At 34.7% G+C, this 14324-nt stretch overlaps 1 protein-coding gene across 1 annotated transcript in view; it reads left to right on the top strand.

Annotated features, from left to right (window-relative positions):
* IL16 (interleukin 16) overlaps nucleotides 1-14324 on the top strand; it is a 257992-nt gene that overhangs the window by 62788 nt on the left and 180880 nt on the right. The window contains exon 2 of the mRNA XM_053717743.1: nucleotides 14033-14107. Within this exon, the coding sequence (XP_053573718.1) occupies nucleotides 14046-14107 (62 nt within the window). The 5' untranslated portion in view covers nucleotides 14033-14045. The remainder of the gene's footprint in view (nucleotides 1-14032; nucleotides 14108-14324) is intronic.

Genomic DNA, 14324 nt, shown 5'->3' on the forward strand with positions numbered 1-14324 from the left:
GCTGTGCAGTGCTAACAAGCAGTTTTCTCTCACCGCTCACTTACCTACAGCGCTGGTATTACAGGTTGTTACAAACCCGGCGTTAAAAGGCAAGAAGTGAGCGTAGAGTAAAATTTTGCTCCATACTGCACTCCAATACCAGCGCTGCTTAAGTCAGCTCTGAGCTGGTCGTATGTGCTCGTGCACGATTTCCCCATAGACATCAATGGGGAGAGCCGGCTGAGAAAAAGTCTAACACCTGACAAAAAGCAGTGTAAAACTCAGTAACGCAGCCCCATTGATTCCTATTGATACACATTTTATGTTTACACCTAGCATGAATCCTGAGTCTAAACACCCCTAATCTTACACTTATTAACCCCTAATCTGCCACCCCCAACATCGCCGACACCTACATTATATTTATTAACCCCTAATCTGCCACTCCGGACATCGCTGCTACCTACATTATACTTATTAACCACTAATCTGCTGCCTCCAACATCGCCGACACCTACATTATATTTATTAACCCCTAATCTGCTGCCTCCAATGTCGCCGCAACCTACCTACACTTATTAACCCCTAATCTGCCGCCCCCAACGTCGCAGCCACTATATTAAATTTATTAACCCCTAAATCTAAGTCTAACCCTATCCCTAACACCCCCTATTTAAAATATAATTAAAATAAATCTAAATAAAATTTCTATCATTAACTAAATTATTTCTATTTAAAACTAAATACTTACCTATAAAATAAACCCTAAGCTAGCTACAATATAACTAATAGTTACATTGTATCTAGCTTAGGGTTTATTTTTATTTTACAGGCAAGTTTGTATTTATTTTAATACAATATAACTAATACTTACATTGTATCTAGCTTAGGGTTTATTTTTATTTTACAGGCAAGTTTGTATTTATTTTAACTAGGTAGAATAGTTACTAAATAGTTATTAACTATTTAATAACTACCTAGCTAAAATAAATACAAATTTACCTGTAAAATAAAACCTAACCTAAGTTACAATAACACCTAACACTACACTACAATTTAATAAATTAACTAAATTAAATACAATTAAATATATTACATTAGCTAAATCACAAAAACAACACTAAATTACAGAAAATAAAAAACAAATTACAGATCTTTAAACTAATTACACCTAATCTAATAGCCCTATCAAAATAAAAAAAACCCTAGCCTAAACTAAACTACCAATAGCCCTTAAAAGGGCCTTTTGCGGGGCATTGCCCCAAAGTAATCAGCTCTTTTACCTGGAAAAAAAATAATACAAACAACCCCCCAACAGTAAAACCCACCACCCACACAACCAACCCCCCAAATAAAATACTAACTAAAAAATCCTAAGCTCCCCATTGCCCTGAAAAGGGCATTTGGATGGGCATTGCCCTTAAAAGGGCATTTAGCTCTTTTGCAGGCCCAAACCCTAATCTAAAAATAAAACCCACCCAATACACCCTTAAAAAAGTCCAATCAGCCAATAGGATTGAGCTTGCATTCTATTGACTGATTGGAACAGCCAATAGAATGCCAGTTCAATCATATTGGCTGATTGCATCAGCCAATAGGATTTTTTCTACCTTAATTCCGATTGGCTGATAGAATTCAATCAGCCAATCGGAATCTAAGGGATGACATCACTTAAAGAGATATTCATTCGGAAGAAGACGTTGTTTGAAGTGGATGCTCCGCTCCGGATGTCTTGAAGATGGAGCCGCTCCGCGTCGGAAGGATGAAGACAGAAGATGCCGTCTGGATGAAGACTTCTGCCCGTCTGGAGGACCACTTCTGCCCATCTGGAGGACCACTTCTGCCGGCTTCATTGAGGACATCTTGCCTCTTGGATGAAGACTTCTCCCGGTAAGGGAATCTTCGGGGGTTAGTGTTAGGATTTTTTTAAGGGTGTATTGGGTGGGTTTATTTTTAGATTAGGTTTTGGGCCTGCAAAAGAGCTAAATGCCCATCCAAATGCCCTTTTCAGGGCAATGGGGAGCTTAGGTTTTTTTAGTTAGTATTTTATTTGGGGTTTGGTTGTGTGGGTGGTGGGTTTTACTGTTAGGGGGGTTGTTTGTATTTTTTTTTTTACAGGTAAAAGAGCTGATTACTTTGGAGCAATGCCTTGCAAAAGGCCCTTTTAAGGGCTATTGATAGTTTAGTTTAGGCTAGGGTTTTTTTATTTTGGGGGGGCTTTGTTTATTTTGATAGGGATATTAGATTAGGTGTAATTAGTTTAAAGATCTGTAATTTTTTATTTTCTGTAATTTAGTGTTTTTTTTGTGATTTAGCTAATTTAATTTATTTAATTGTATTTAATTTAGTTAATTTATTTAATTGTAGTGTAGTGTTAGGTGTTATTGTAACTTAGGTTAGGTTTGGTCAATTTGTATTTATTTTAGCTAGGTAGTTATTAAATAGTTAATAACTATTTAATAACTATTCTACCTAGTTAAAATAAATACAAACTTGCCTGTAAAATAAAAATAAACCCTAAGCTAGATACAATGTAAGTATTAGTTATATTGTAGCTAGCTTAGGGTTTATTTTATAGGTAAGTATTTAGTTTTAAATAGGAATAATTTAGTTAATTTAAGTAATTTTCTTTAGATGTATTTAAATTACATTTAAGTTAGGGGGTGTTGGGATTAGACTTAGATTTAGGGGTTAATACATTTAATATAGAGGCGGCGACGTTGGGGACGGTAGATTAGGGGTTAATAAGTATAATGTAGGTGGCGGCGATGTTAGGGGCGTCAGATTAGGGGTTAATAATATTTAACTAGTGTTTGCGAGGCAGGAGTGTGGCGGTTTAGGGTATAATATGTTTATTATAGTGGCGGCGATGTCCGGAGTGTCAGATTAGGGGTTAAAAATGTTATTATGGTGTTTGCGATGCAGGAGGGCCTCAGTTTAGGGGTTAACAGGTAGTTTATGGGTGTTAGTGTACTTTTTAGCACTTTAGTTATGAGTTTTATGCTACGGCGTTGTACCATAAAACTCATAACTACTGACTTTAGAATGCATTACAGATCTTAGAGGTAGAGGCTGTACTGCTCACTTTTTGGCCTCCCAGGACAGACTCGTAATACCAGTGCTATGGAAGTCCCATAGAAAAAAGGGTTTACAAAGTTTACGTAAGTCGTTTTTGCGGTAAGGCCAAAGAGGTGTGCGGTGCTCCTAAACCTGCAAGACTCGTAATAGCAGCAGTAGTGAAAAAGCAGCGTTAGGACCTGTTAACGCTGCTTTTTCAGCTTAACGCAAAATTCGTAATCTAGCCGAATATGGTTAACACATTCTTTCTACAGTGACTAGTTATGCAATGCATTGTGAAGTGATAATATATTATCCTAACAATGATATTATGTATACCTGCATAGATGCACATACAGAATAAGGTATTTATAACACTTTTAATGGAGAAAAAAAAGGAATATCGTACAATACAGTAGAACTTTCTTAAGATTCTGTGTTTTTTTATAATTTTACACAAATATTATTAGGGTTCCAACCATTATAGAAAAAATGCCAATCATAATAATGAATATTATAATATATCACCCAAAGGCTGATGTTGCTGGCAGTGATTTTAACTCTTTCAGAATTGAGGTCTTCTAACTAAGGGACTGATTATCAAACATTCTCCAGCTTGGAGAAAAATTATAGTGCAGCCTGCACAGGAGCTAAACTCAATTGGGTATATAATTTTTTGTGCAGACGGACATGAAACGATGTAGTAGTATATTCCTCCAATTTGCACTGTCTTAAGTATGACGCACTACCTTGCTCGGTCTATATAAATCAGTAGTTGAGGCGGCCGCCCCACCTTTGAAAAAGCTCTTTGCGAAACATGTTAGGGGGAGTAGGGACTTAATCGTCTCTCTCCGTTTTTTTAACTTGCAGTAACGATTACTCTGACAACCTCAATACTTACTTAGTGGCTATTTTACATTTACAGTTATCTTAACTTTGTTGATAGCTGACAATTGGTGTCGCCGTAGATAGTCTAGCTTAATTGTTTGCAGTAATTTTCGGGTCCTAAATTATCTTTCGATACATAGCAAAGTCCTTGCCTTATAGGTAATAGCATTTAATACACAAGGTAATTGGCTAACAAGTGGTATCGCCGCTAATTAATACTTAATGTCCCTACCTATTATGAACTTAATAATACTCAATTGCTGTTTCACAAGAAGTATGTGTTACCCATATTTATTTAGGATCTCCCAGCTCTAATATCGAGTATATACTACTACTTGATGTAGATAACTATTGGGCAACATAGAACTAGTAGGTTGCTAAATTACACGTAAAACACACTTATACTCCTATAGATAGATAGATAGATAGATAGATAGATAGATAGATAGATAGATAGATAAATAGATAGATAGATAGATATTTTTATGTAACTGGAAACTAAAGGTTCTATCTTGTCTTTCTACAGTCCCTAAAAATTGTGTTGTTTTAATACCCAACACACTTAGAGGGGGGTCCCGCAATACAGAATCATACTAAGATCCATTACGTACTTTACTAACAATCCTGACAGTAGGATCTCCTGTAACGTTTAGCAAAAAACTTAAAAGGATAACACTGGTAATACAAGCACCATTAGGACTGTAATTCCATTTATTTCAGTCCAACCTTATTACCTGTGCCAGTATAATTAATACCAGTATTTTTTAAACCGTATGTATCCTAGCATTCTGGCTGATTACTTACTAGAAATCAATTTTCAATCACCGGGCCCCACTTTAGCCTGGTTGTTATAACACATGCAGGAAACTAGTAACAGAGGGTTCTTACTGAACTCATTGATCACCCTAATACTGACCATTGGATTCTTTTGTCAGCATTAATGAGATATTGAGATAGAGTGATTCTTTCTCTGTTATATAAAAATTGAAATAGTCCTTACCCGGGTGGTACTTATACGCATTATAAGCATTGATAATCACACCCATTATCATACGTAACCCTGGTGCTTATAGTAATAAGAGGTACCAGTATACCCCACTACATCCAGAGGTCTATCAAACATGTGATTAATAGTACTCTGAAACGGCAGCATTACTCCCCACTTTGTAGGGGGACATCAATACCACTCACCTGATAAGCTCTGTTACTTGAATCAAGTGCATTTGGGGACTTTGGCACCTTGTTATGACCCAATGGTACTGCGCCACACACAACTTGATAATTATTGGTGTTAAGATTCATCGTAACTGTGTTTTTAAATGTTCTATGTTTATGTTGTTCCTTTTATTTTTATAATCAATAAAAGTTAAATTTTATTAAAAAAAAAAACCGAACCGGATATTCACACAACCATTCCTCCCTCTCTGCCCACTATCTTGAATGTACCCCAATTGAGGGTTGTTAAGTGCTATATATGTACATCCTTTGCCAGTAATTTACTGGACTTTCCAGTACTTAACTCCTGTTTAGTGTACAGCACCCGCCTAATAATACCTGAGTATTCAGCCCCATCCTAGTTCAATGGGTAAACATTTCTGACAGTTTTATAGGCAACAACCTATGTAGTTCCATCGTTGTTCTTTCTCCTTTGTTCAAATTTCCATTTTACTTCTATTATTACATTTTCTTTGTTTTTTTTGTTATCCTTTGTTGAAAAGCAGGAAGGTAACTTCAGGAGTATTAAGAAAAGGGGTGGGTATATGGTGCGCAAATCAGCCCCTTGCAATACACACTAATCTGCTCCCATAAAGCAGATAATAAAGGAACTGGTGCAAAGAAAAAAAGAGAAGTGTGTGTATGCGCTAAACAGCTATGGGGATAGAAAATAATCTACAGATAATATATTATAAAAAAACTTGGTGTGGCATACAAATATTGTATAGGTGTAATATCTTAGCAACTGAGATAAATAAATAAATATCAAAGCAACTGAAATGAATAAAATATCAAAGCAATAAGTATATCAAAGTAAAATTTATTTATCACATATAAAATAACACGAAAATAATATGACCGGTCATATATAATATCAAACACTACGCTAAAAATATGTAAAATATGCTAAAAGTGGCTAAAAGAAGTTGAATATTGGTTGAGACTCCTAGGTCTAAAAAGATATTGGGATGGTTGCCCTATATAAAAGTGTAAATCCACCTATGGAATACTGGCTCGTGTGAGATTATATCACAGTAAAAGTTCCGTTTGGAGTATGGTAGGTATAAAAAGTTCTGCCTAGAGTTGAAATAATGTTAAAGCTCCGTAATAGGAATAAATGGGTGTAAAAACACCGTATGGAGATATTTGTAGTTCCGTTAGATGTTTCAAATCAAACAGGGGTTATTAGCAGTTTCTATGATGATCACAAAACGGTATCTTCTTTGCGGAATATAAGAATACCCTCTGACTACCACGCTGTTGGGCCGCTACACCTCTATAGTGCCTACCTGCTCCTTCTCGAGCTGAATCCTCCGTTAAGGTCCGGCACAGGGGTCCGGCGCGGCTCACAACAGCTGGTGACGTCAGGAACGCTGGATGCGTGTCGAATGTAGGTCCGGTCAGGAAGAGAAACTCTGCGCAGAGTATTATTAGAACTGGGTCAAGTAGTCCCAACGAATCCTTTGCAATCCTTGCAGATAGTAATGTATTATCACTTTGTGATTAATCATCTAGGTCCATCAACGCGTTTCACCACATAACATGGCTTTATCAAGATGGTTTAAGCTGGTTCTGAGATCCTTTATAAATGTATAGTTCATCTGTGATTGGTCATGGTTTAGTTGTTGAATTGATGATTCCTTAAGGACATACCTTGCTTAAGGTGGATTTACTTAAAGGTGGATTTACTTAAGGTGGATTACCTAAGTTCTTATTTTGTATTATATAGAGCTATTTCCTTCTATCATTTGATACATTTTGTCTGGAAATACTATTGTATATAAACAACTCCTTATAGTGTGAAAGTATTTCGAAGAATTCATTCTTTTTACTCAATTAATATGTGTACAATCTATATGTATCTATAATCTATAAAACAGCTAAATGTTTAAATGGGGTTAATATAATGTAAACCTAATGGTAATTTGTATATGTACAATTTATAATAAAATCCTAAAAATAATATACAAAATTTTATAAAATTTTATATTACCAATAAATTCATAATATAGGCTCGTCGTTTATGCATATATTATATAAAGCATATATCCATATTTATTAGAACTTGTATTGTTTCTATCAGTATTAACATAAAGCATGTAAGAGTTAAAAATTATACAACTTTATTGTTGTTAAACCGTTATTAACCCTAGATGTCAGTACTTAATAGTAGGTCCTATGAAATAAAAGGTCCCATGGATATCTTTAAATTCCGGATCATGTATGACCTATTTGGTTCAAAGGTTTCTTAATATTATATGTATGTGTATATTATGTAATACTCGTGAATCCCAGTTAAGTTTACTAAAATGCCATATATGTTAAAAGAACTGTAACAGTAAAACTAAGATAATCAATAAGAGATCATAAAAAATCATAAAATAGATAGTAGGATATATCTGGGAGGGTTTTTTATGTTTTAATGTGCAAAGTGCAGTTCCATTAAGGGTGTTGTTTGGCTTATGTACATGTGTATACAATATAGAATGTTGGGTAGGTGGGGAGTTACAAGATTAACAGTCTAGAATAAATGGATTTAAATCTAGCTCTGAATTTAGTCCTTGTGGGAATAGTGTTTTTAATTCAAAAATAAGTTCTGCTTCTTTTCTAAGGAGCAGTTGATCAAAATTCCCTCCTCTCCATGGTTTTGCGATCTTGCAAATACCCCAATATTTAAGGTCTTTGGTGTTGTTATGGTGTACTGTCCTGAAGTGTTCATAAAGCCTAGTTTCTTGATCACCTTTTTTTATAAGATTGAGGTGTTCCCTAATTCTTGTGCGTAAAACTCTGGAGGTCTCTCCCAAATATTGTTTGCCACATGTGCACTGAATCAGGTATATGATGCCTTTGTCACTGCATCTAATGGTCTCTTTGATAGTGTATTTCTTACCTGTATTGAAGGATTTGTAATCTTTACATTTTGTGCTATGTTGGCAAGCTTTACAGCTATAGCAGGGATAATATCCCCTTAATTTTCTTCCCATCAAATCATTCTCTTTTATCTTATGATTTTCTTTCTTAAAATCACTGGGTGCAAGGATATTTTTAATGTTAGTTGCTTTTCTGTAAACAATGCTAGGGTGATCAGAGATACTGTTTCCCAAAATTGGATCAGATTTAATCAGATGCCAGTGTTTGTTTAAAATCCTAGTTAGATGTTTATGATGGTAATTATAATTAGTTATTAATGGTACTTTTAAGATTTCCTTGGTCTGGTTCTCAGCTTTTGGCTTTTTTGAGAGTATCTTCTGTCTGTCCATATTTCTGACTTTAATAATCTCGTTTTTCAGATTATCATGATCATATCCCTTTTCCAAGAATCTGTCCTCTAGGATCTTAACCTGTGTGCAGAGGCATCGAGTGAAATTACACATACCCAATTGAAACCTAAATCCAAATTTTACCCCTACCATAGTAAAGGGAGTAATATCGAAGTTTTTGAGAGATCAATTCTATCTGAAATAGATAAACTAAACACAGAAGATAAAAGTAGTGTTAAATATAATATGACTAAAAAAGAAAGGGAGGTTTTAACACAATTACAAAAAGATAAGAATATCACAATCAAACCAGCGGATAAAGGTGGGGGGTTAGTTATCATGGATACTGCAAATTATATTGGAGAAGCTAACCGCCTGTTGAACGATATAGACACTTACAAAAAACTTAAACTGAATCCCATGAATAAAATCAATACTAAACTATTGGTTCTTCTAAATAAAGCCAAAGAAAATAATATAATCAGTACGAAAGAATATAACTTCATTTATCAGAAACATCCCAAAATGGCCATGTTCTATTTCTTACCCAAGATTCATAAAAACTTAGTTAACCCACCGTGACGCCCCATAATCTCTGGCATTTCATCTATCTGTTCCAACCTTTCTTTATATGTAGATACACAACTGCAAAGCTATGTTCAGAAACTGCCATCATATCTTAAAGACACCACAGATGTCCTAAATCTATTACAAAATTTGAATTGGCAAGACGATTACATTTTAGCAACCAGCGACGTAAGTTCGCTATACACCAGTATCAAACACGATAAGGGCATTGCAGCCATAGACTGGTTCCTAAGAAGTGAGAGCAGCGCCCAATTGAAACACAAACAATTTATATTGACATGTATTGAATTTATATTGGAAAACAATGTTTTCGCCTTTAACGATGATATATATCTCCAAACACAAGGTACAGCAATGGGCACGAGGTTTGCTCCCAGCTATGCTAACTTATTTATGGGTAAATGGGAACACCATTTTACCCAAGAGCATGAGTTGGGAGCAAACCTCGTGCTGTTCAAAAGATACATTGACAACATTTTAATAGTATGGAAGGGGAGTGAGGATAGCCTGATAACCTTCTTTCAAGACATGAATCACAACGATCTAAACTTGAAATTCACTTATACAATAAGTAGACAACAGATTACGTTTTTAGATTTGGACATCTTTATAGAACACGGAGAATTAACAACTAAAAATCATTTCAAAACAACGGATGCCAATAACTATATCCCCACACATAGTTGCCACTTGAAAAGGTGGATAGACAACATCCCTAAGGGTCAATTCCTTAGAATTAGACGAAATTGCTCCAAACTTTCTGATTATGACACACAGGTTAAGATCCTAGAGGACAGATTCTTGGAAAAGGGATATGATCATGATAATCTGAAAAACGAGATTATTAAAGTCAGAAACATGGACAGACAGAAGATACTCTCAAAAAAGCCAAAAGCTGAGAACCAGACCAAGGAAATCTTAAAAGTACCATTAATAACTAATTATAATTACCATCATAAACATCTAACTAGGATTTTAAACAAACACTGGCATCTGATTAAATCTGATCCAATTTTGGGAAACAGTATCTCTGATCACCCTAGCATTGTTTACAGAAAAGCAACTAACATTAAAAATATCCTTGCACCCAGTGATTTTAAGAAAGAAAATCATAAGATAAAAGAGAATGATTTGATGGGAAGAAAATTAAGGGGATATTATCCCTGCTATAGCTGTAAAGCTTGCCAACATAGCACAAAATGTAAAGATTACAAATCCTTCAATACAGGTAAGAAATACACTATCAAAGAGACCATTAGATGCAGTGACAAAGGCATCATATACCTGATTCAGTGCACATGTGGCAAACAATATTTGGGAGAGACCTCCAGAGTTTTACGCACAAGAATTAGGGAACACCTCAATCTTATTTAACTTATTTTTTAATTAAAAACACTATTCCCACAAGGACTAAATTCGGAGCTAGATTTAAATCCATTTATTCTAGACTGTTAATCTTGTAACTCCCCACCTACCCAACATTCTATATTGTATACACATGTACATAAGCCAAACAACACCCTTAATGGAACTGCACTTTGCACATTAAAACATAAAAAACCCTCCCAGATATATCCTACTATCTATTTTATGATTTTTTATGATCTCTTATTGATTATCTTAGTTTTACTGTTACAGTTCTTTTAACATATATGGCATTTTAGTAAACTTAACTGGGATTCACGAGTATTACATAATATACACATACATATAATATTAAGAAACCTTTGAACCAAATAGGTCATACATGATCCGGAATTTAAAGATATCCATGGGACCTTTTATTTCATAGGACCTACTATTAAGTACTGACATCTAGGGTTAATAACGGTTTAACAACAATAAAGTTGTATAATTTTTAACTCTTACATGCTTTATGTTAATACTGATAGAAACAATACAAGTTCTAATAAATATGGATATATGCTTTATATAATATATGCATAAACGACGAGCCTATATTATGCATGTATTGGTAATATAAAATTTTATAAAATTTTGTATATTATTTTTAGGATTTTATTATAAATTGTACATATACAAATTACCATTAGGTTTACATTATATTAACCCCATTTAAACATTTAGCTGTTTTATAGATTATAGATACATATAGATTGTACACATATTAATTGAGTAAAAAGAATGAATTCTTCGAAATACTTTCACACTATAAGGAGTTGTTTATATACAATAGTATTTCCAGACAAAATGTATCAAATGATAGAAGGAAATAGCTCTATATAATACAAAATAAGAACTTAGGTAATCCACCTTAAGTAAATCCACCTTTAAGTAAATCCACCTTAAGCAAGGTATGTCCTTAAGGAATCATCAATTCAACAACTAAACCATGACCAATCACAGATGAACTATACATTTATAAAGGATCTCAGAACCAGCTTAAACCATCTTGATAAAGCCATGTTATGTGGTGAAACGCGTTGATGGACCTAGATGATTAATCACAAAGTGATAATACATTACTATCTGCAAGGATTGCAAAGGATTCGTTGGGACTACTTGACCCAGTTCTAATAATACTCTGCGCAGAGTTTCTCTTCCTGACCGGACCTACATTCGACACGCATCCAGCGTTCCTGACGTCACCAGCTGTTGTGAGCCGCGCCGGACACCTGTGCCGGACCTTAACGGAGGATTCAGCTCGAGAAGGAGCAGGTAGGCACTATAGAGGTGTAGCGGCCCAACAGCGTGCTAGTCAGAGGGTATTCTTATATTCCGCAAAGAAGATACCGTTTTGTGATCATCATAGAAACTGCTAATAACCCCTGTTTGATTTGAAACATCTAACGGAACTACAAATATCTCCATACGGTGTTTTTACACCCATTTATTCCTATTACGGAGCTTTAACATTATTTCAACTCTAGGCAGAACTTTTTATACCTACCATACTCCAAACTGAACTTTTACTGTGATATAATCTCACACGAGCCAGTATTCCATAGGTGGATTTACACTTTTATATAGGGCAACCATCCCAATATCTTTTTAGACCTAGGAGTCTCAACCAATATTCAGCTTCTTTTAGCCACTTTTAGCATATTTTACATATTTTTAGCGTAGTGTTTGATATTATATATGACCGGTCATATTATTTTCGTGTTATTTTATATGTGATAAATAAATTTTACTTTGATATACTTATTGCTTTGATATTTTATTCATTTCAGTTGCTTTGATACTTATTTATTTATCTCAGTTGCTAAGATATTACACCTATACAATATTTGTATGCCACACCAAGTGTTTTTATAATATATTATCTGTAGATTATTTTCTATCCCCATAGCTGTTTAGTGCATACACACACTTCTCTTTTTTTCTTTGCACCAGTAACTTCAGGAGTATGCATATTTCTGCAGCACTATGGGCTCGATTTATCAAGCTAGGGTGGACAGGGACCTAATATTGCGCCCCCGAACTGTACAAACTTGTCTCTGATGGGCAGCAATCCTCTGCTGGAATTCAGTCAGATTGAAATTCTCCTAAGAGGTGGAGAATAGGCTAGGAAGCAGCGGACTGATGATCGCTGCTTGATAAATACTGACTGCAGGTTCTCTTTTGAGAACCTGCAGTTGGAGCTGGGCAAACAACTTGATAAATCAAGCCCTCTATGGCAGCAGGTTTACAGCATTGTTATACATTAGCAACAACACTAGATGGCAGCACTATTTCCTGTCATGTCTGCTCTGCTGCAGCCATGCACACGCTACTTAAAGGGCCATAATACCCAAATGTTTAAACACTTGAAAGTGATGCAGCATAGCTGTAAAAAGCTGACTAGAAAATATCACCTGAACATCTCTATGTAAAAAAGAAAGATATTTTACCTCAAAAGTTCCTCAGTAGCCACCTCCCATTGTAAAGGATTTCTAAGCAGTATTTTAGTGTGTCTGTCCTGGGACATCTGAAGGGATGAGCATCGTGCACTCTCATATTATTTCACCAATCAGGTAAAGGAAGCTTACTATGAAATCTCATGAGAGTTAAGTCAAATCTCATGATATTACAGTAAGAGTTCATGACCTCAGCACTGCTGATGCTGATTGGCTGATGTTCATTTCTTCATTTTTTTAATTTTTTTACCTGCAGCTGGGAGCAGCTGAGTATAACTTTTTACACAGCACTTACTCTGCTGAGCTGAGGAGATTGTGAGGTAAAATATCTTCCTTTTTACATAGAGATGCTCAGGTGATATTTTCCTGTCAGCTTTTTACAGTTATACTGCATCACTTTCAAGTGATTTAGCATATGAGTATTATGTCCCTTTAAGGGACAGTCTAGTCAAAATTAAACTTTCATTATTCAGATAGGACTTGTAATTTTAATCAACTTCCCAATGTACTTTTATATTTAAATTTGCTTTGTTCTCTTGGTATTCTTATTTAAAACAAAACCTAGGTAGGCTCATATGCTAATTTCTAAGCCCTTGAGGGCTGCCTCTTATCAAATGTTTTTTAAATTCCTTTTCACAACAAGAGACTGATAAGTTCATGTGAGTCATATAGATAACACTGTGTTAATGCACAGGGAGTTATTTAAGAGTTAGCACAAGACAATACTAAATGAAAGTCAATAGATAATAAACAGTCACAGTCATGTGATCAGGGGGCTGGAAAAAGGTTCTTAGATAAAAGGTAAACACAGAGGTAAAAAGTATATTAATATAACTGATGGTAATAAAGGTATTATCTATCTTTTAAAACAATAACAATTATATTGTAGACTGTCCCTTTAGCTTGATAAATATTCAACAAAGAATAACAAGAGAACAAAGCAAATTTGATAATAGACATAAATTGGAAACTTTTATAAAAATGTTATTCTCTATCTGAATCATGAAAGAAAAAATTTGGGTTTCATGTCCCTTCAATATATTATATTTTATTGTTGAGATAAGGAGTATCTTCCTTTCAACTTTCAGATATTTCTCCCTCAACATAATGGAAAGTAAACTTACATGAGTAACCTCTGTGATTTACAGAATGTTCTGGTAATGACTGTGTTTTTTGTTTGATCAGGATAATCCGTGTGATGTCACAACATGAATTGCAGCCATTATCAGACTCTTATACATCGGAACAGTTGCATTATAGGTGAGTCTGTTTAGAAATACAGTATCTTTGAATAATAAGGTTATGCTATAAATTGAGGGTTTTCCAAAGCAATTCATTAAGATACACTGACAGGCCAGGTTTTCAGGATTTCTGAATGAGAGTAATTAGAAATGATATAATCAACTGATTATTAAATGCAATTGTCTAACATTTTTACTGTGATAATGCAAAGTGGAAACAGCAGCATTTAGAGTTT

Source organism: Bombina bombina, chromosome 6 (genome assembly GCF_027579735.1).
Source record: "Bombina bombina isolate aBomBom1 chromosome 6, aBomBom1.pri, whole genome shotgun sequence".
Taxonomy (NCBI): domain Eukaryota; kingdom Metazoa; phylum Chordata; class Amphibia; order Anura; family Bombinatoridae; genus Bombina; species Bombina bombina.